This window comes from Ursus americanus, chromosome 2 (genome assembly GCF_024610735.1).
Source record: "Ursus americanus isolate L20-20 chromosome 2, mUrsAme1.1.p, whole genome shotgun sequence".
NCBI lineage: Eukaryota > Metazoa > Chordata > Mammalia > Carnivora > Ursidae > Ursus > Ursus americanus.
In genome coordinates this window covers 42124557-42144487 of record NC_142128.1, presented here as the reverse complement: position 1 = coordinate 42144487, position 19931 = coordinate 42124557, and the positions used below count along the sequence as shown (strand labels likewise).

The 19931-nt window shown below is 55.7% G+C and overlaps 1 protein-coding gene across 7 annotated transcripts in view; it reads left to right on the top strand.

The window, feature by feature from the left end:
- Positions 1–19931, top strand: part of ARHGEF2 (Rho/Rac guanine nucleotide exchange factor 2) — a 42379-nt gene that overhangs the window by 2391 nt on the left and 20057 nt on the right. For 3 of the 7 annotated variants that reach the window (XM_045784093.2, XM_045784094.2, XM_045784095.2), the window contains exons 2-6: positions 3954–4246; positions 5503–5620; positions 11386–11503; positions 12135–12174; positions 13497–13590. In XM_045784093.2, coding sequence (XP_045640049.1) covers positions 3975–4246; positions 5503–5620; positions 11386–11503; positions 12135–12174; positions 13497–13590 — 642 coding nt within the window. In that variant the 5' untranslated portion in view covers positions 3954–3974. Of the gene's footprint in view, positions 1–3953; positions 4247–5502; positions 5621–11385; positions 11504–12134; positions 12175–13159; positions 13284–13496; positions 13591–17354; positions 17427–17683; positions 17865–19931 lie in introns of those variants that run through there. The other 4 variants (XM_045784099.2, XM_045784100.2, XM_045784098.2 and 1 more) reach the window with 4 other exon arrangements.

Below are 19931 nucleotides of genomic sequence, written 5' to 3'. Positions count from 1 at the left end.
GACATGGGGGGCAGTGAATAACAGTGTCCCGGATCTCTTTCAAAGCTGGGCGCGTGCCCCCTTGGGGAGCGCGGGCCCCTTGCGGAGCGTGTGTCCTGGGTGAGGAAGGAGCTCTGGCTCTGCCAAGCGGACACCTGCTCCTCCCCACAGCCCGGTGACCTTGACAGGGTTACTTTCCCTCTCTGCGCTGCCTGTTTCTTCAGGTGGAAAATGGGGGTGAGAATGCACTTCCAGAGCCGGCTGGGAGGATCCCACAAGATAATGGGGGCACTGGGTGTGGGCTGGCTCCTCCCCCGCGGGCTCCGGGTGCCCTTTAGGAGATGGGCTTGGGGACTTCGACGCCCCTGCCCCCAGGCCCGCGGCCCAATGCCTGCTTGGTGCGCGCTGAGCCTCAACACTCCCTTCGGTCTCTTTCTCGTCCTTCCTGATTTGGAGACCCACTTGCTCTAAATCAGGAGTCGAGTCTGCAAACTTTTTCTGGAAAGACCCAGATAATAAATATTTTAGGCTTTGGGGGCCAGATGGTGTGTGTCACAGCCACAACTTTGCTGCCGTAATGCGGGCCCAGCCGCAGACCATGCGTACGTGAATGAGCGCGGCTGTGTTCAGAATAACCTTTATTTAGGAACACTGAAATTTGAATTTCATGGAATTTTTATATGTCACAAAGTGGTGTTTTTTGGATTTTCCCCCAGCCATTTAAAAAAGACATCAGGACGGATTTGGCCCACGGTTCTAGAGTCCGCCAGCCGCCTCCAGTGACCAGAGCACCCCCACCCTCCCTCTCGTTCTGGACGCTGGCTGCACCCCCCCTTTCCATCGCAGGTCGTTCGTGGCCTTGAGTCCCCACCACGGCTGTGTGACCGCGGCCCGTGATTTCCTCATACTGTCCTTTGTCTGAGAGAGAGGTGTGGGAGGCCGTCCTCTGATTCCTGCTTTTGTCCCCCAGGCCTTCCAGTCCCCAGCTCCCCGTTTCTCCATGTCTGGCCTCCTCTGTGCCTCTAAGTAAAAACGACAAGGCCGGCACTTTTGAAGACCTATCCCGCCGAGCACACAGTCAGTCACATCGAGTCTGTCAACAGCCTGGCAGGGTCAGTACAGTTCCCATTTTACAGATGGTTCTGAAGCTCCAAAGTGCTCAAAGTCCCCAGGGTCACGTGGCTCACGGACGCGGCGGAGCGAGCAAGCCCGATGAGTTTCGGCGCCACTCCAGCTCCCTGAGATTATGGTCTCAGGCTTTTTTTTTTTTTTTTAAGATGCTATTTATTTATTTGAGAGAGAGAGAGCATGAGCAGGGAGAGTGGCAGGCAGAGGGAGAGGGAGAAGGAGGCTTCCCGCTGAGCAGGGAGCCCAGTGTGGGGCTCGATCCCGGGACCCCAGGCCCATGACCTGAGCCGAAGGCAGACGCTTCACTGACTGAGCCCCCCAGGCATCCCGGTCTCAGACTTTTGAACAACGGAGGCCCCTGTCTCTGTTAAAGTACTGTGTGCTCCCGCCCCAGCACCCTGGCGTGCCCAACGAACCACTGACGGGCAGCGCGGGCGGTGGGCGGCCCCCGCTAGGACCAGGGGCAGGAGACGCTGGTGGTGCGTGCTGGGGGGGAAACCGTTCGATCCAGACACAAGAAGATAAAGTGACTTCCTGGAGCCCCTTCCTGCTTTCCTCCCATGCCTTCGTCTGGAGCATCTGACCCCAGACCTATTTCAGAATCTCCCATCTCTGCTCCGTGGAAGCAGTGATGTGACATGATGGGATCTCATGTGGGGGCTACCTAAAGCCGTAGGGTGAGAGCCAGCCCTGGCCGCTGCCCCGCACCGTTTCTGAGCTCAGGAGGCTGGGGGAGATGGGAGTGGCCTGGCAGGAGCTGGTGGAGGAGAGGGGAGGACGCAACCATGGGGCTGGCTTGCGTTTCTGAACGTGGAGGAGGAATGTCTCTGGGAGGGTTGAGGCGGCCTTGCTACACCTCATCTCTTTGAAGGACAGAATAGAAATTATTGACATTGCGGCCATGGGTGGAGTTGAGAGAACAGAACAAATGGAGAGAAATGGAATGAAGATATGAGGGAGAAGGAGCCGCACGGGTTCCATTTGCACAGAGGGCGGAGGCCAGGAATGAACACGCAGGTGCTTGGAAAAGGTGGGTCTCCCAGAAGAGGGCACATTCCAGTTGGTCTGAGCTGGAGGAAGAAGGGCATGATTTCAGGACCAGAGCTCTCTGTTCACCAGGCCAGGGCAGCAAGTACCCTCTCCAGCAGGTGGCATCCCAGGGATGGAGGGGAGAAAAGGCTTCCCACCAAATTCAACCCCATGGACCTCTCTGGGGCAGGAATACCAGGTGGAAGCTAGGGCTGGAACTCCAGCCCTCCGCCTCTGGGGAGAGGTCTCCATCCCATCTCCAGCCCCTGCTCCCCTGCTCCCAGTGAGCAGCCCACGTCCTCCTCTTGTCTGCACCCCCAGCCTCTCACAATACTTTTTGCACATTTCCCCCTCCTGCCTCCGAATATCAGCTCTGGAGACCCCTGGATGGCAGGCTGAGGCTCCGGCCCTTGGACTGTGTCCCGCTGCCTGTGGAGCTGCCCAGCTCATTTCTAGCCAGCACACCAGACGGCACTAGGCCACATTTGCAGACACACACAGAGAGAGGACCTGTCCGGCGGCTGGCTGAGGGGCCTCTATATGGCTCCCGGACGTGAGGAGCATGGACGGGTTTCCCAGGTCTCTCCTTGTCTGTCCCCGGAGCCGTTGGCAGGGCGCAGGTGCACCTGCAGTGGCCCGAGCGCTCACCCCCTTCCTTCCGTGTGGCGGCTGGGGACGGCACAAGTGCCTGTCTGCGGTGCTGGCTGGAGCGAAGGCTGGGGACATGTTGAGTGACAGTGGGAAAAGTAGCTTGAAGGAACAACTTTCCAACAGCGGGATGCAGGAGAGTAAGATGACCCCTGGAAGGCTCGGCGCCCTCGCAGAAAGCCTGGGAGTGGGGGGAGGACTCTGACTCACTGCTTCCTGGTCCTCCCGAACCCCCCCAGCAGCTCAGTAGCTGGGGGAGCCCTGGGAGACTCCTTCTAGCAGAAGGCCTACAGGGACAGGGCTCGGAGTGAGCAGCACAGAGGCCGGCAGGGAAGGAGAGGGTATCTGGTACTTCATTCTGGAGTGGGGCTTCTCATTTTCAACGTTAAGAGCTCCTGAGGGTTCTTAACTCCAAGACACACTGAGGCAGGCCCCAAAGGCTGCCGGGAGTGCTGGGCAGCGAGAACAGTGCCCATGTGGGGGAGGGAAGAGATTTCAGCGCGGCGGCTGACGGTGCCCTTCTCTCTGCTTCTGGAGAGGACTTTTGGCTCTGTTCCTTCCCATATGACCAGCCGTGGAAGGAAGAAACCAGAATCCTCTCTCAGGAACTTCCCTCCCTCCCCAGCTCCGCCAGGTCCTCACCACTCACTCCTCCAGACCCCTCAGGGGCGGCCACTTCCTTCCCTTGCCTTTTACTGAGTTTTCCAACTGGCTACACACTCGTTCCTTCGGCAGCACACAGCCTTCTGTGGCACTTGGCACTCCGGCCACTTAGTCATTTGGGATTTGGGCTTTTGTCTCTGCATGCGTGTGCACATACACACACACACACGCACACGCACGCACACACGCACGCACACACACACGTGCACGCACATACACGTACACGCACGCACACACACAGACAGACTGAATCCCTTGAGGACAGGAGCGGCATCTATCCCCGTTTGCGTGGCTGGGTTTTCTGCCGCGCCGGTGCTCAGGACGTGGAAGAATGAGGAGTGGATGAGGATGTCCTCGTGCCCTGGAAAGAACACTAGGCTGGGAGTCGGGGGCCAGCCACATTCCAGTTTCGCACCTCAGGGAAGGGAGGGCTGGCTGTGACACTCCCCAGTTCCAGGTTCCAGGATTCTAGAACTCCTCTCACCCCCTCTGTTTTCTTGGCTCAGACTGGCCTGTGTGTGCCTCCCATGAACGGAGACGTCCCGGAGGTATTCCTCGCAGGTGGAGACGTGGTGCCCCAAGGCCACACTCGCCGCTGCCTGTCTGCGGTCGAGTCCAGAGAGCAGCTGGAGGAAGAGGAGGAGGAGGAGGCGGCGGCAGGAAAAACGGACGAGGGAGATGGCTTCCATGCTGTACCTCTCCGAAGGTCGGGGGCTTTCCGTGCCCATGGCCACAACCACAACCCATTCAAAAGACACAGTTGGGGGCCAGGCAGAGAGCTGCAAGATCCACTAAGCAGGTAACCCCCAGGGGACCCCCTGCCCCCCCTTCCTTCAGGTCCTAGACCCAGGAGAAAGGGGTGGGCAGGGATGCCGGATGAGGGCACCTGAGCCCTGCCCCCCCCCCCGGAGAGTCTGAACCCTGCCTTTCTTGGGCTTTTGGGGAGGGTGACGCTGCTTTTCAAAGTGTGCCCCCTCCCGGCTCCTCTCCAGCTAGTCCCGGAGGCAGGTGGGGGAGGCTGTGGAGGGGAAGGTATGGAGCTGGGGCCACGTTGCCTCCACTTCCCACTCTGGGTTTCACTGACCCATAAAGCGTGTCAGAACTGGAAGAGACTCAGGGATCACGGGGCCCAAACTCCTCACTTTATAGCTGAGGAAACTGAGCCCAGAGAACTTTCGGAGGTTTCTTGAGAAGTGTCCCCAGGGTGGGGCATTGCTGGTTCCAGGCTGATGCAGACCCAGCAAGTTTTAGACATCACAGTACAGCCCTGCAAGGGGGGAAGAGGTCTGTCTGTGTCTGCTTGGCAGAAGACAGGGACCAGCTCTCCTCTTCTGGAAAACCCCTGACCACTTCCCCAAAGATAGCGGAAGTCAGAAAGAGAAGGTCTGGGGGTCAACATGGAGAGCTCAGTGTGAGTGGTCATGGACACTGCTCTGGCTGTGGTCCAGTGAAGGGCACCGACCCTCTGCTCTTTCCGTGGTTCCCACGGGCAGGTTCCCTTAGCTCAGGTGAGTAGACCACATTCTAGCTCCTGGGCACAGCTGGCTGAGCTGGGGGAAGGGAAAGGACCCTGTGCCGTGTCCCCGAACTGACATGGGTGGCACTCAGCTGGGAGACCTTGCCCACAAGGCTCAAGGAACCTTCCCGAGAGCAGCCAGTCAAAGGCAGAGATGCCCTGGGTCCCCCTCGTGTGGGGCCAGCTGTATCTCAGGGTCTTCGAGGGGTCACCTTTCACCATCAGGCACTAATTCTGCCCCTGGAAGTCCTGGGCTGAGTAGGGGCAAAGGTTGGAATCAGAAATCAGGCAAGGAGTGAGACTCCAGCTTGCGGGTGGCCTCTCCCGAGCGCCCGCGTCCTTCCTGAGGACAGTACTGTCCCGCGGCCAGCAGGGGCCACCCTTGCCTGCAGCTTTGCCCAAGCACAACCCAAAGGCCGGCAGTGTGGGTCTGGGCTGCATCTATGCGGACAGGAAGGGCCGGGCTGGGCGGTGTTCCTCCCCGGTGCCCGTCACCAGCCACGAGGTACCGAGGGCAGTGGTGGCAATGTGTGTTTCAGAAGCGAACTGCAGGCATCGGGATGCGCGGGCGCTCGGGAGGGCCCCTTGCTGCAGAGCCAAGAGGAACTGGACGCCTTTCTGGAACGGCAGCGCCAAGGTGGACAGCACTCGCGCGTGGTATGGACAAGATTCCCCATGGAGGCCGCGCCTTCTCCCCCCCTCCTGCCCCCTGCCTGTCCGGCCAGCGCTCTGTGCCTCTTCTGTCCTGCCAGCTGCTGGGTCTGTCCGTGCCCAGGCCTCGCTCCGACTGCATCTGACTGAGGCTGTGTCTGCTGTGTGTGCGCCTCTGTCCGCCTCCCCGGGGCTGCGCGCCCTGGCCCCCACTCCTGGGGTCCCGCCCCTGCCTCTTCTCTACGACTCTCTGTTCCCACCTTTCTGTGTCTGAGCTCTGCGCCAATGTGGGCATCTCTGTTCCTCTCATGAAAAGGCCCCTGTTCCCCTAATTGTGATAAGCACTACTTTCCATGGACCCCACATTCCTCAGCTTTGGAGGCGAACTTGTAATGTGTGGGGTGAAACTAGGCATCTGGTCCCCTGAACGACAGTAGACCTCTAACAAGAGAATCATAGAATCATCGAATGAGAAACGGTGTAGAGTCTGCCCAGCCTTCTAGCTTAAGGGAACATATCTGGGGGATCTCAAGCCGGGACCTAGGGACCCCTGAGGACACACAAGACCTTGAGGGGCACCCTTGGGTCGGGTTGGCTAGCTCAGCCCGGCAGCTAAGGCTGTTTCCCCTCCAGCCCCTCCCCTAGCCGGCCAGGGGCCCCAACGCCAGTCTCCTTGGTCCAGCCTGTGGCTTGGGGGAGAGGGTGAGGGAAATGGGCTGCTGCAGACAGTGGCTGGACCCATCGCATCCCAATAGTGCCCCCTCCCGCCAACATCTCTGCTGCCCGGCCCCCCCACAGGCCCCCCACGCCCCAGGCCAGTCTGGTGTTGCAGAAAGCACAGGATGGGAAGTCAGACCTACTCCCAGATCCTTCACTTACCACCTGAAGGATCTATTTCATCTCTCCACAAATCAGGATAATAAAAACTATCTTTTAAAGTTGTGGTTATTTCAAAAAGAAAAAAAGAAGTTCAAGTGCCCAGTAGAGATGCTGGCGCTCAGGCTGAGCGCCTGGACTCTCGGATCCTCTCCCCTGCTCGCCCCCAGCCCCCAGCACCGTGGGCTTCTCACCTCTCCCGCTCCCTGCTGTGGGGAGCTGTCTCCTTTCCGGCCTTCCTGCTCTGCTTCCTCTCCTCTCTCCTTCTCATCTTTAAGCACTCCCTTAAATTTCTCCCTGTCTACATCTTGGCGTTTTGTTTCTTCCTCCAGAGCAAGTACGTACAAACGCCACCGAGGTCCGCAGACCAAACCTTGAGGCTCGTGAGGCCGGCCCTCAGCCTGCAGACCCAGGGCCTGGGAGCCCAGTGCAGCTCCAGACCGTATTCTGTGCGGCCAGCCCAGAGCTGACACTCTAAGACGCAGGTGTCCGGGGCAGCTGGCCGGCTCAGTCGGTAGAGCATGTGACTCTTAATCTCTGGGTTATGAGTTCCAGCGCCACCCTGGGTGTAGAGATTACTTCAAAAAAAAGAAAAAAAAAAAAAAAGATTCCGGTGTCTTTTTTTTTCTTCTTCTACTTCTTCTTAAACAGACACCACACCCAACGTGGGGCTCAAACCCACAACCCCAAGATCAAGTCCCACACTCCACTGACTGACACGGCCAGGCAGCCCTCCCCTTCATCTTTTAAGTATGACGTTTGAAATCGAATGCCCAATAAATCAGCCACCCCTCTCAAGCCCTAGTACACCACCAATGCCTGGGCGCTCCTTGCCTTGCCTTTCTCTCCTCTGCTGCTCCCTCGCCTCCCCATCCCCAGAAATAATCACTATCTTGAATTTTCTTTATCACCCATCTACATTTTTTATAGTTTTAACACAAATATATATGTATTACCTAATAATATATTATTTTGTTTTGCTGAATTTAAAAACAATGGTATTACATTGTACAAAATTGTCTATAACCTGCATTTTTATTCAACATTGTGTCTAATTTTTATCTGTGTGCTGCAGGTGGTTAGAGTTTATTCATTTTCACTCCACTGTACCCTTGAACCTTCCGATAATGTCAACTCTGCTATCATGAACACTGTCACTATGAGCCCCCTTTTATCTGTCTTCTGACACACATTTGTGAGTGCTTCCCCAGGGCATACACCTTGGAGTGGAGCTGTTGGTTGACAGTGTGCACCTCAAACTTACAAGATCGCAGCAGACTGTTTCCACCCCCATCAGAAGTATAGGAGAATTCCTGTTGATCCAAATTTTTTTCCAACGTTTGGAGCCATCAGACTTCTTAATGTTGCCAATCTAGTGGTTATAAATCTCATTGCAGTATTAATTTGACCATATTACACACAAAATTGAGTGTCTCCTCCTATGTACATAGGTCATTTGTGTTTCCTCTTCCATGAATTTCCTCTTTGTGTCTTTTGCCCATGTCTATCCTTTGTTTTTATATATGTTGCAATTATCTTTTCACCAAATGGGGAAAAGTGGTTTGTCTTTTCCTTCTCATGTGGTGACTTTACATAAACAGAATTTCCTGATTTTTATTATGTATTTATTTATATTTAAAGATTTTAAAGTAATCTCTACACCCAATGTGGGGCTTGAACTCACAACCCGTCGATCAAGAATCACATGCTCCACGAACTGGGTCAGCCAAGCACCCCTGAATGTCTTAATTTTTAAAAAATAAGCATTTATTGAAGTATAACGTATGCAAAACATGCATTAAAACATGTTTGAGATTTTAATTGGAGTTGCAATGAATCTAGAGAGTAATTTAGGGGAAGTTGACATCAGTACAATGTTGCTTCTTCCTATCAATGAAGATGGTATACTTTTGTAATATCATTTTTTTCTGTACAGATCTTGTGGATATAGGTTTATTCTTAGGTATATTATACTTCTCTTGTCAAGTTTTAAATTTTAATCATTCTGGTGGATATCTTAGAGATATCTCATTTTGGTTTTAATTTGCATATCCCTGTTGAAAAAATCTGTTGGGCAACTTTCTTTCTTTCTTTCTTTTTTTCTTTCTTTCTTTCTTTCTTTTGAGAGAGCACACAGTGGGGGAGGGGTAGAGGGCTAGGGAGAGAGAGAGAATCCCAAGCACGCTACAGTCCCAGCACCGAACCTGACGTGGGGATTGACCGTGAGATCACAACCTGAGCTGAAATCAAGAGTCAGATGCTTAACAGACTGAGCCACCCAGGCACCCCATTTATTCATATTCTTACTGGCCATGTACATATCTTCCTTTGTGAAATATCTGTTCAAGCCTTTGCCCACTTTTTTAAAGATTTTATTTTTATTTTTTGAAAGATTTTATTTGTTTATTTGACAGAGAGAGCACAAGCAGGGGGAGCACCAGGAAGAGGGAGAAGCAGACTCTCCACTGAGCAGGGAGTCCGACTCGACTCAGGGCTCCATCCCAGGACCCTGGGATCATGACCTGAGCCTAAGGCAGACACTTCACCACCTGAGCCACCCAGACGCCCTGTATAATGTGGTCTTACACTCACTTATCTTGCTAAGCTCTCTCTCATTTTTTATTATAATAATTTTTTTAAAAGATTTTATTTATTTGAGAGAGAGAGAGACAGACAGAGCTTGAGCAGTGGGGGAGGAGGCAGAGGGAGAGGGAGAAGCAGACTCCCCGATGAGCAGGGAACCCAGTACTGGGATCCCAGGACCCCGGGATCATGGCCTGAGCCAAAGGCAGACGCTTCACCGAATGAGCCACCCTGGCATCCCAGCTTTAAGGTTTCTTGAGGCTCAGGCTCAAAAATCATATAATGCCACTTCAGCTGCATTCTATTCATCTAGTGGAGTCACAGGCCAGCCCAGAAGCAAGGAGTGGATAGAGGCCTCCTAAAGAGGCAGCTGCAAACAATTTGTGGACATTGAAAATCTACTTCACTTTGCTAATATTTTGTTTGGGATTTTTGTACTTAGGTTGATAAGAGAGATTGGCCCCAAATCTTCCTTTGTCACACTGCCTGTGTGCAGTTTAAGAGTCAAGGTTATAATCACATTATAGTAAGAGTTGGAGAGTTTTCATTTCTGTTCTTTGGAAGAGTTGCATAAGATTTCAGTGCTCTATTCCTTGAGAGATCTGTGCCTCGCATATAAAATGTTTTTGGCCTGGTGCATTTTGTTTTGTTTATAGAAAGATTAACTACCAATTCCATTTCTTTGATAGGACCATTCATACTTTCTATTTCTTCTAGATGCAGTTTTGTCAAGTTATATAGATATAGATATACACACACACATTTTTGTAAGGAATTTTGTTTGCATTTTCAAAATTTGCTATCATCAGGATGCCTGGGTGGCTCAGTTGATGAAGTGTCTGCTTCAGCTCAGGTCATGATCCCAGAGTCCCAGGATCAAGTCCTGCCTCCTTCAGCGGGGAGTCTGCTTCTCCCTCTGACCCTCCCCCTTCCCATGCTTTCTCTCTCTCACTCTTTCTCTCTCAAATACATAAATAAAATCTTTTTAAAAATTGCTATCATCACGTTGTAGGGCAGTCTTCCCCTGCCTTTGCAATCACTGGGTCTGCCCCACATTCTTCCTCAATTTGTGTCTTCCCTCTGTCTGCCAATCTTACTGGAGGTTTGTCTACAACATATGGCTTTATTGATCCTGTTTTATGTTTACTACTCCACTGATTTTGCCTTTTTAAATTTTTATTTCTTAAAGTAACCACTCTGCCCAATGTGGGGCTCAAACTCACCACCCTGAGATCATGAGTCACATCCTCTACCAAATGAGTCAGCCAGGTGCCCTGATTTCTGCTTTTATCCTTATTATATACCTCCTTCTGTTTTCCTTGAGCTTGTTCTGTTCTTTTTCTAACCTTTTAAAGTTGGCATAGTTCATTAATTTTCAGCTTTTAAAATTTTTCAATATAAGCATTTTAAGGTTATAAATTACCCCTGAAAAACCACTTTGGCCATGTCCCACGAGTTTTGTTTTGTAGTTCTATGGTATTTTCATTCTTGTTGTTATAAAATATATATATTTTTAAAGATTTTATTTTTCAGTACTCTCTACACCCAACGTGGGACTCCGAGATCATGATCTGAGCTGAAGGCAGACGCTTAACTGACTGAACCACCCAGACGCCCCTAATTTTGCTTATTTTAAACCTTATATGAATGTAATCATACAGGACATACATTTTTTGTGTCCCGATTCTTTCCCTCACTATTATGTCTGTGAGATTCACCCATATTGTCAGATGGGCTGTGGCGAGTTCATTTTTATTGTTGATTAGTATTTTGATTGCAAATATATCACAGGTTCCTTATCCAGTCCATTGGGAAGGGATTTCTGGCTGGTTTCCTGTGATCACTGTGATATTGATGACTTGAAATGGGTTAAAATTTGCCTTATGACCTGATATGTGGCCAGTTTTTGTAATGCTTCACGTAGGCTTGAGAAAAATATTTATTTCCTACTGGTTGGGTTTGTGGTCCATGAATATTCCTGCTCCTTTTTGTCTTAACCCCAAGCTGTCTCATTCGTGTCCTTTCATTTTTATTACCTGCCTGGCCTCTACAGTTTGAGTTTGTCATGTCTGGAAATCCTTTGGGACACATTTTTTTCTAAGAGATTTTCTACATTGGGCCTCAACTGTGGCAGATCGCTGAAGGCTAACTAGCAGGAATAATTTGCGGATGGTTTCGGGTGGAACGCTGCAGAGGGTGGGAGGCCCGAGGGCTTGAAGGTAGACCCTCTGCAGGGAAGTGGGAGCATGGGGAGTGGGAGCGGGAGAGGGATGAAGCCTGACGTCGTGTGAGGATTCTTGACATGCTTCTAGGGTCAGAGTTGCTGCCATCCGTCTGCTGGCCCTTTGGACCACTCAGCCCCTGGCATGCTTTCCAAGTCCGTATCCATGAGTGGCATCAATTGGCTCTTGGGCTGCTCTGATCCAGCTGGTGAGTGGGGGTGGGGAGCAAGACAGCGAGGGCCCCTTCCCCTGTCTGTCTCGCCACCACTCCTCAGAGCCAGCTGTTTAGAGCCCGGATGTCCTGAGTTCTGTGTAACCACACACCCTTTGGAAACACCAAAATGACTTTATTCAAATGAGAGATCTGAATTCAGGACTTAGGCATTCTGAGATCTCCTTCCAATGAAGGAGGACATAGGACAGATTGCGGCTCCCCAGCTCCCCCTGTCCCCGGAGATGGAGGACAGTTGCTTGTAATGTACTTTGTCCTCAAGATGAGGCGCTGGGAGCTCCAGCGAAACCTCTGCTCTCTCCATTCAGCAGAAACAGGACTGAGCCGTCCCTGGCCCTTCCCCGCAGAGCCCTCCTGCTCTGCTCCCTGGCCCCTAAGCTCTTCAGCTCTGCTCCACTCAGCCCCCAGCCCCCTCCCCCTCCCGCCTCCCTCCCTTCCCCCCTCCCTCCGACTCCCCCCTCCTCCAGGCTGGCACTCAGGAAAGGCTACATAAGCCCCCCCCCCACAGCTTGGGGACCTGATCTGGGTGGAGGGGGTGGGGGAGGCCACCTTGGGTGTCTCTGTCTGGCTTGAGCTGGACACTTCCCATCTCCTTTTGTGTTGGCAGGGAATTTACGCCAGTCCTCTGCCACTGACCTCAGCCAAAGGTGAGTTGGGGAGACCCAGAGCCCTTCAAAGGCCTTGCTGGAAAAGGCGCAATGTGGCTGGACCATGGATTTTGTAACTCTAAGGGTCTCTGCTTCCTGAAATGTTGCTTCCCTTAACATTTTGTTAAATATATTTATTTATTTATTTATTTAGAGCAGACGCGCATGAGCGGTGGGAGGGGGAGAGAGAGAGAAAGAATCTCAAGTAGATTCTGCACCGAGCATGGAGCCTGATGCTGGGCTTGATCTTGCGACCCCGAGACCATGACCTGAGCCAAAATCAAGAGCGGGACACTTAACCACTGAGCCACCCAGGTGCCCCTCCCCTTAACATTTCTGATCAAAGGCCTCCAAATGTCCTTCTCCCTGAGCGTCGCAAGAATTCACCCTCTTCTCATTTGTTGGCCGGGTCAGGCTTAGAAAGTTCCCAGGAGCCCCATTGGATAGTAAAGCAATTAGGGAAAGAAAAGTTGTATCCAGACGCCAGGCCATCAGATGAATAAGACAACGGGAGCTGCTTGCTGTTGTCGCTGACACAAAGGTTGAGTGGGCCGGTCAGCTGTTGGACGGTCTTAGGGAGAGACAGTGGCCAAGGACCCCATGGACAGCTTTGGAGGCTCAGATAATTGACCAATGGGGAGTGGCTTTAAGGAGAGCCGGTGGGGGGAGGGGGGTTGCCGGCCTAGCTGGGGAACCGAGGTGGAGTCTGGGAGATTTTGTAGCCAGGGGAACATCAGCGCACAAAATCAGCACCTGTGTATTTGGCTCCCTCAGCGGAAGCCTGGTTAGAGCAGCTCGGCCCTCCCAGGCAGGGCAGCTGGATGCGATGGCCATGGCCCTTTAAGATGCCAAGCTCTGATTTGTGGTCCTGAAAATCTCTAGCTGACACATCCTTCTGGCTCTGGGTTTGGGATTAGCTCATGGGATGGGGCTGATGAAATCCCAGGAAATCCACTCCTTATTGGCTGTAGGCCCAAAGGCCCTTTCCAAACAGTGCAGAGGGTCGTGCACAGGCTCTTGTGTTTTGAGGCGAACATGGCCTTGTGGACAGCCCTCACCCCATATCTGTCAGTGGGAAGCAGCACAAGAGGAGACCCTGCCTGAGTTCGGTAGGAAGGGGGGAGGAGCCTGGAGTTCTCCTCTCAGATAGAGGGGCCTGTCCACATCCGGGAGGTGGGGGTGGGCTGAGGCGTCCCGCTCCAGGCTGTCCTCAGACCTCCTTTCTCCCCTCCTGGCCAAGGCACCTGCATCTCTCTGGGAACACCTTGCTTCTCTCCCCCAGCCCCGTCTGCACTCTTCACCTCCTTTCTTTCCCCCCGCAGCTGTGGCCAGCTGGAAGGGGGCTCAGGAGGCTGGGCAGGCTCCCCCCTGCAGCGCACCCTCAGCTTCCTCCTGGGCATGACCGGAAAGGCCAAGGTAGGCGGCGGTGGGGAAGCCGGAGGCCTGGCGCCCCTGCCCTCCCTGCTTCCCTTCCTCCTTGCCCCCCATCTGCTCCCCTCCCCAGCTTCCCGGGGAGACAGACACTCAGGGCAGTGGTTCGTGCTCGCGGGGACACTTGCTGGCTCTCCCAGACTCCCTCCCTGTATCCCAGGGCGTCAGCTTTGCTCCGCTCTCCCCATGCCTCCCGCTCAGCAGCCGGCTTCAGCTGGGGCAGCTGGAAGAGGGAAAGGCGGAGGCTCCAGAAGCCAAAGGGCAGTGCAGCCCTCCCAGAAGCCTCCCGTAGCGACAGAGGTGGGCCGCGAAGATGAACGGTTGCATGTAACCATGATAATCATTGCAGCAACACTTTTTACTTCTTCGGAGGGTATGAGGGTTTGCAAAGTGCTTTTACACTTATAATTGTATGGTGGATGTGGCAGCTGAAGGAGTTGAAATTAGACCGCGGGCAGAGTGGAAGCCTGACGAGGGTAGGGTTATGGAAGCACACGCACACCCATGTGTGTGGGGCCGTGCCCAGTTCTGACCCCAGGAAGGTGAAGGTACTCTGCTCTCTCCCTTATTACCGACCCCGGGCTCTGTGAACCCGGGAGCTCTGCCTGCTGCTTGAATGCATTTCCACTTTCTTCCTTTACTGGCAGAATGAACCACCCCCTTTTCCTCTCAAGGCCTCCCCAAGTATGCAAGTACTTTCCTGCCTGGGGAGGCATCTGAACTCTGAGAGAAGACCCCGAGGAAACACGCTGTTCAGCCCCAAGAGCCATGGGATTCTCACCCAGGAAGGTTCTGGGCTCTCCTCTCTGCCAGCCTTGGAGCCAGGACTCCTCTCTCTCTCTCTCTCTCTCTCTCTCTCTCTGTTAGCACCTGCTTTCACCACAGGCCACACTGGGGCGTTAGAGGCACGGGACCACGCATCTGAGAAGAGGAGGAGCCGCTGGGGTCGGGGGTGAAGGGCTGTGGGGCAGGCAGGGAGCTGAGCTCTCTAGGGAACAAGCCAATGGAGAGACCTGGGGTCTGAGGCCAGCCTCCCCGGGAGCTGGCCCAGCTCAGGTTCCGTGCGCTGGTGGAACCACCCTGTCTTCCTGCTGTGCGAATTGGCCCGGGAAGTGAGTACTGCCCAGTGGCCTGCGTTTGCCCACCCTTGGCCCAGGTTGGGGGAGGGGTAAAATCACCAGGTGAAGGGCAATGTGGGCAGCACCGGGCCCGGCAGGCAGCAGGAAGGAGCCAGAGTGAGTCAGGACCTTGCCGTACTTGCTCTTCCTCGTCAGGGCCTCTGGTCCATTCATCTTCCACCCTCACGAATGCGGGTGGCTGCCTCCCTAGGCCGCCTCTGCCCCTCCCCCCCACTCAGGACTGCCCCGAAGCAGGTAAACATCAGGGGGGTGGGGCTGGAGAGAAGTCCAGCAGAGAGAGAGGAAGTGGCTTATTCCTTCCTATTTGACTAGAGTCATCGTGGTGGACAAAACACTTCTCCAGAGGTCATCTCATTTCATTCTTATAACACTCTGACAAAGATAAGTACTCTAATCTCCATTTTGTAGACAAGATAGCTTGGCGGTCCCACAGTTAGTAAGAGGCGGAGCTGTGTTGCAGACCCAGACCTTTGACTCCACACGCCTCTGTCAGCAAACCTCACGTAACCCGCTTTTCCCCTCTCTTCCCTTCTTCCTCCATCTTCAGATCGATGGCCCCCTGGAGTCAGTCATGCCTCAGTCTTTCCTGTCCCGGAATATGCAGGGGTCCAGAGCCACAAAAAGAACACACACACTCGTGGGCACCGTAGTTCTTGGGCCGGGGTCTCCCTGGGACTCTAACTGTCCATCTACTGGCCCACACTCTGACACATTCCTGCCTGGCACGGCCTCCCCACCCGTGAGGTGTGCAGAACACATTTGTCAACTTAAATGAGCTATTTTATTTTATTTTAAAATAAACAAAGGGGGACAGAGGGGGAGAGCAGAGGAGAGGGAGAGAGGGTCTCGAGCAGACTCTGCCCTGAGTGTGGAGCCGAACACAAGATTCCAGGCAGGGCTTGATCCCACCACGGTGAGATAATGACCCCAGACGAAACCCAAGATTCAGAGGCTTTGCCGACTAAGCCACTGGCGTGCCCCTTAAGATATTATTTGTAGGTAATCTCTACACCCAGTGTGGGTCTTGAACTCACAACCCCGAGATCAAGAGTCACATGCTCTGGTGGTGGCTACTTTTAGATTCTGGCAGAAATTGGGGGTTGCCTTTTGTTTTGGGGGTATCTAAAAAAATAATTCCTGAAAATCTGGGAAGTATCACTGGATAGAAGTGGGGTGGGGATGGAGGGATTAGGATGCAAGGGGTGTGATTTTGGAAGTGTTCCCAGGGATACAGAAGATGAATATTAAGTCAGGCAGCAGGCCTAGCTCAGTAAAAGCCCCAGTGTTTCTCAACGTAGACAGGTTTCCTGTATCTACCCCCAAGCCCCTGCCTGGCCACTCATCTCCCAAGGGGAAGAGGTGGACACAGAGCAAGGGGCAGGCTGGGGTGCAAAGCCCATTGGAGATGGGGGTGGAGGCAGAAAAAGGCTGGAACCTTAGGTTTGCTGCTTTCATAGAGACCTTCTGAGTCTGGGGCCTAAGAGCTCCTAGACCGTGGGATTCCGGTCCTGGCCTCATGGTCTGCCCACGGGGTGCCCAGGCTGCAGTATGGCCTTTTAAGATTCCGTCCTTAGCCTGTGGCACTCTCCCACCCCAGGCCTGGGAGAAAAGCTGAGGTCCTGCCCTCCCCTGGTCTCTGGGCCCCTAGTGGGTGGAGCAGGGAGGCTGGCTTCTGGCTTCTGGTTGTCTGTTTTTAAATTTAGTACATTCCTTAGCCCTGCCTGCTCACTGCAGGGAGGGTAAGTCTGGGTTTCGGGTCCAGGATTGCTGGTTCTGGGGGAGTTCCTAGGGCCTTCCCATAAGGTCTCCCCTGCAGGTGCAAGCTTGGAGGAACCAGCCTCCCTCCTGGCCCTGGGAAAGTCCTTTTCTGTGTTCTAATTTCCATCTAGCCTAGAATGGGTCGGTCCCCTCTCCTTGTTTCTGGTCTTTGCTATACACAGATTCTAAACAGTGGAATGGGCGAGGAAGAAGGTGATGAAGGAGTTGTGAGGCAGGAGGGAGGCTAGAGGAGCAGTGTGGGGGTGTGCTGGGGGGTGAGGAGCCCAGCCAGCTCAGCCAGCGGCGAGGCATGGAGCCCAAAATAGTGGCAGAGGCTAAAACTGGCACCTACAGGAGTGCTGAGTCGGGCCAGGGAGCCGCTGGATCTGGGCTGGGCCTCCTCTCCCTTCTCACCCCACACCTGCGGGGGGGGGGGCAGAATCAGGCAGGACCACGCGCAAGTAGGATGCTCTGTCCCAAGGCTCTCCAGAGAAACGGGAGAGCCAGAGAGGCAGAAATGAACGGTAACGTGAATGGTTGGAGTGTGTGTGTGGGGGGGAGTTTCCCAGCATCAGGAAACTACGCAAAGGTGGAGGTTGGCTCAGGCTGCGGCAAAGGGTCCCGAAAGAATGCCCCACTCCACCCCGCCTCTTGCGGAGAGACTAGCCAGACCCCAACTGCCCCCGGACTGGGGCTGGCCGGTGTCTAGTCTGTCCGCTCCGGCCTGAGTGGCAACGGCGGGAAGCGGGGTTAGACGCAAAGAAGGACTTCCCGGGCCTCCCAACCCCCGGAGAAGGGGGGGCGGGGCTCTGGGGGCGGGGCTCTGGGGGCGGGGCCGGGAGCGGCCGCGGAGCGGAGCGGAGCGGGGCGGGGCGGGGGGCTGGCGGGAGAGCTCTCGGGCGCGCACCCTCGCCTCCACGCCCGGTAAAGACCAGCCTTTCGCTTCCCCTGGCTTTCCCCGCCCTCCCCCCTGCCCTGCCCCCAGCGGCGAGCGGGGCCTGGCGGCGCGGGCAGCGCGGGCGGCGGGGCTCCCTGCAGAGCGCGCGGGGCGGGGGCCGCGGGGCTCCCGGGCCGAGGTCGGCGCGGGCAGGGCGCACAGGGCGCGGGCAGGCGCGCGGGGCCGGCGGGGCGGCGGCGGCGGCGGGCGGGCGGCGGGGCGAGCGGCGGCCAGCGCCCCGGGCCCGGCCCGGCGGCCCCCGCCCCCGGCCCGCGGGCAGGCTAGCGTTTGAGGAACTGCGCGGGGCCGCGCGCGCGAGCCGCCTTCCTGTCCCGGGACCGCCCGCCGCCGCCGCCCCGACCATGTCTCGGATCGAGTCGCTCACGCGCGTGCGGACCGAGCGGAGCCGGGACCTGGCTAGCAAGGTGGGCTCGGGGCGGCCGGACCGGGGTAGGGGGTGGGGGGGAGCGCCGGGGCCCGGGGGCGCACCGATCGCGCCGCGTTCCACCCCCCCCCCCCCGCCCCGGCCGCCCCGGCCGCCCCGGAAGAAAGTTGCTCGGGGCAGGGGCCGGGCGGGAGGAGGGAGGCGCGCGTGTGGTCGGGTGGGCACCCCCGGGCCCGGGGCCCAGCGCCCCGCGGTCGCCGGCGTGGTCGGCCCCCTTTGTCCCCACCATCCGGCGCAGGGCCCGGGAGGGCCCGTTTCCCGGTTCCTCCCCGCCTGCCCCGCCGCCGCCCCCCGTCTGAGACAAAAGTCAGCCCCTCCTCCCCCCGCAAATGGACTTTCCAGCTGTGATTCACTTCTCCCCTCGGGTGGGCGGGTGGCTGGGGTCCGGACGGCAGAGGGACCGCTCACTTCCTCCCCGAGCCGTCACCCTCAGGCGCCGGGAGCAGAGGTCTTTGTGTCGCTGGGACCCTTTCCTCCGCCCTTAGGGGCCCTGAGCACACCTGTTTCTGAAACAGGGGGTCTCAGGTCCCGGTCCCTGTCTGGTCCGCCGACTTCCGAGCCCCCTGTTCTCCCGGCGTGAAACCCTTAGGCTGACCCTCCCGCCCGCCCGCCGGCACTTCGCCTCTGACCCTCCCCCCGCCCCAACCGCGCTCATCCCTTCATCTTGGGATCCGTTCACCTACCATTTTCAGAGTCTGGGGTGTAATTATCCTTAGCCCTCACTCCTTCCCAAGTATCCTTTATCCCTTCTTTGTACCCAGGCCGCTCTCAAAGGCCACGACCTCTGCACACCCCAGACCCCAGGAAATGAGGTGTAGGTGAACAAGTAGGAACTGGGAGCTCTGGCGCATGCGGAGGGCACCTCCTCGTTGCGCGGGCACCCACACTGTACCTATTATCGGGAGGGCCAGGACCCCGCCAATGGCCGGTTTAATCTCTGGCTTCCCTCTGACCCTGGTGCCCTGCCCCGGGGTCCCAGCCTGTGCTGGTCACCACCACTGTTCTCCCCAAAAAGGGGCAGTACCCTTTGGGAGCTCCGGAAGATGGTGGAAAGCCCTCCCCACACCTCCGTCCTAGCTCCTAGCCTGGCTACCTGTCTTGAGGCTAAGTTGGGAGAGATTCCATCCTGGAACTTTTCCTTCAGGGGCTGGGATGAGATTCTGCCAACAGGAAGGCAACTGAGGATTTGAGTAGGGCCTAAGACAGGAAGTGTGCTGGAGCAGTGGGAGGTAGCCGGCTGGGGCTGGGGCTCCTCTCACCCCTGCCCGGGCCAGGCCCCAGCCCTGAAAGTCTGTTTATTTTTCAACCGTTTGAGCTGAGACCCTGGAGTAGAGCCAGGGGGGGTGGAGAGGTTTTTGAAGCCACGGAAATTTGGTTCCACCCTAAAAAGGAAAGCCATGAGGGAGCCGTGGGGGCAGACCTGGAGAGGGGTGTAGAGAGGGGCTCTGGAAGGGTAGATACTGGGGTCCTTTTTCATGGAGGAGCTGGGGGGCCAGATACCTGGGTCCTCATGCTTTGGTCTTTTGGGTGGTGGGGGGACCGGGACTCTGGAAGCTTGGCTCTTTCTGTCCTGGGGCCGGCCTTGGTTTGGGGAGTGGGGGGTTGGGGGGCCCGAGTGGGTGGATCTGAGGGCAGAGTGCCTCTGGAGGAGGGTGGCTGTCGGTTTGGGTTGGTCGGAAGGGGAGGGCCGCCTCCGGAAAGCTGTGGTTACAGAAGGGGGGAGTTGGTGCTTGGCCAACAAACCCTGGATCCCCTCTCCCCCCTCCCCCAGCGCACCAGCTGTCTCCTTTCTTTTTATACTGTGGTGGGAAGTAGAGGGGGCCCTGCTGGAAATGAGATTATTTGAGGAAGATGGTCCCCCTGCTACCTATTTGAAAGGATGGGTCAGACCAAGCCCTGAGCCCACACCCCTGCCCCGTTCCTTGCCTGACACCCAGGAGCCTCCTTAGAGAAGGAGGAATTTGGGGGGAGCATACCCCTTCTCCCCATCCTTACTAAAGCTATGTTGCCCCCTCCCCACGTTTCTCCTCTTGTCACCCCTTCCTCT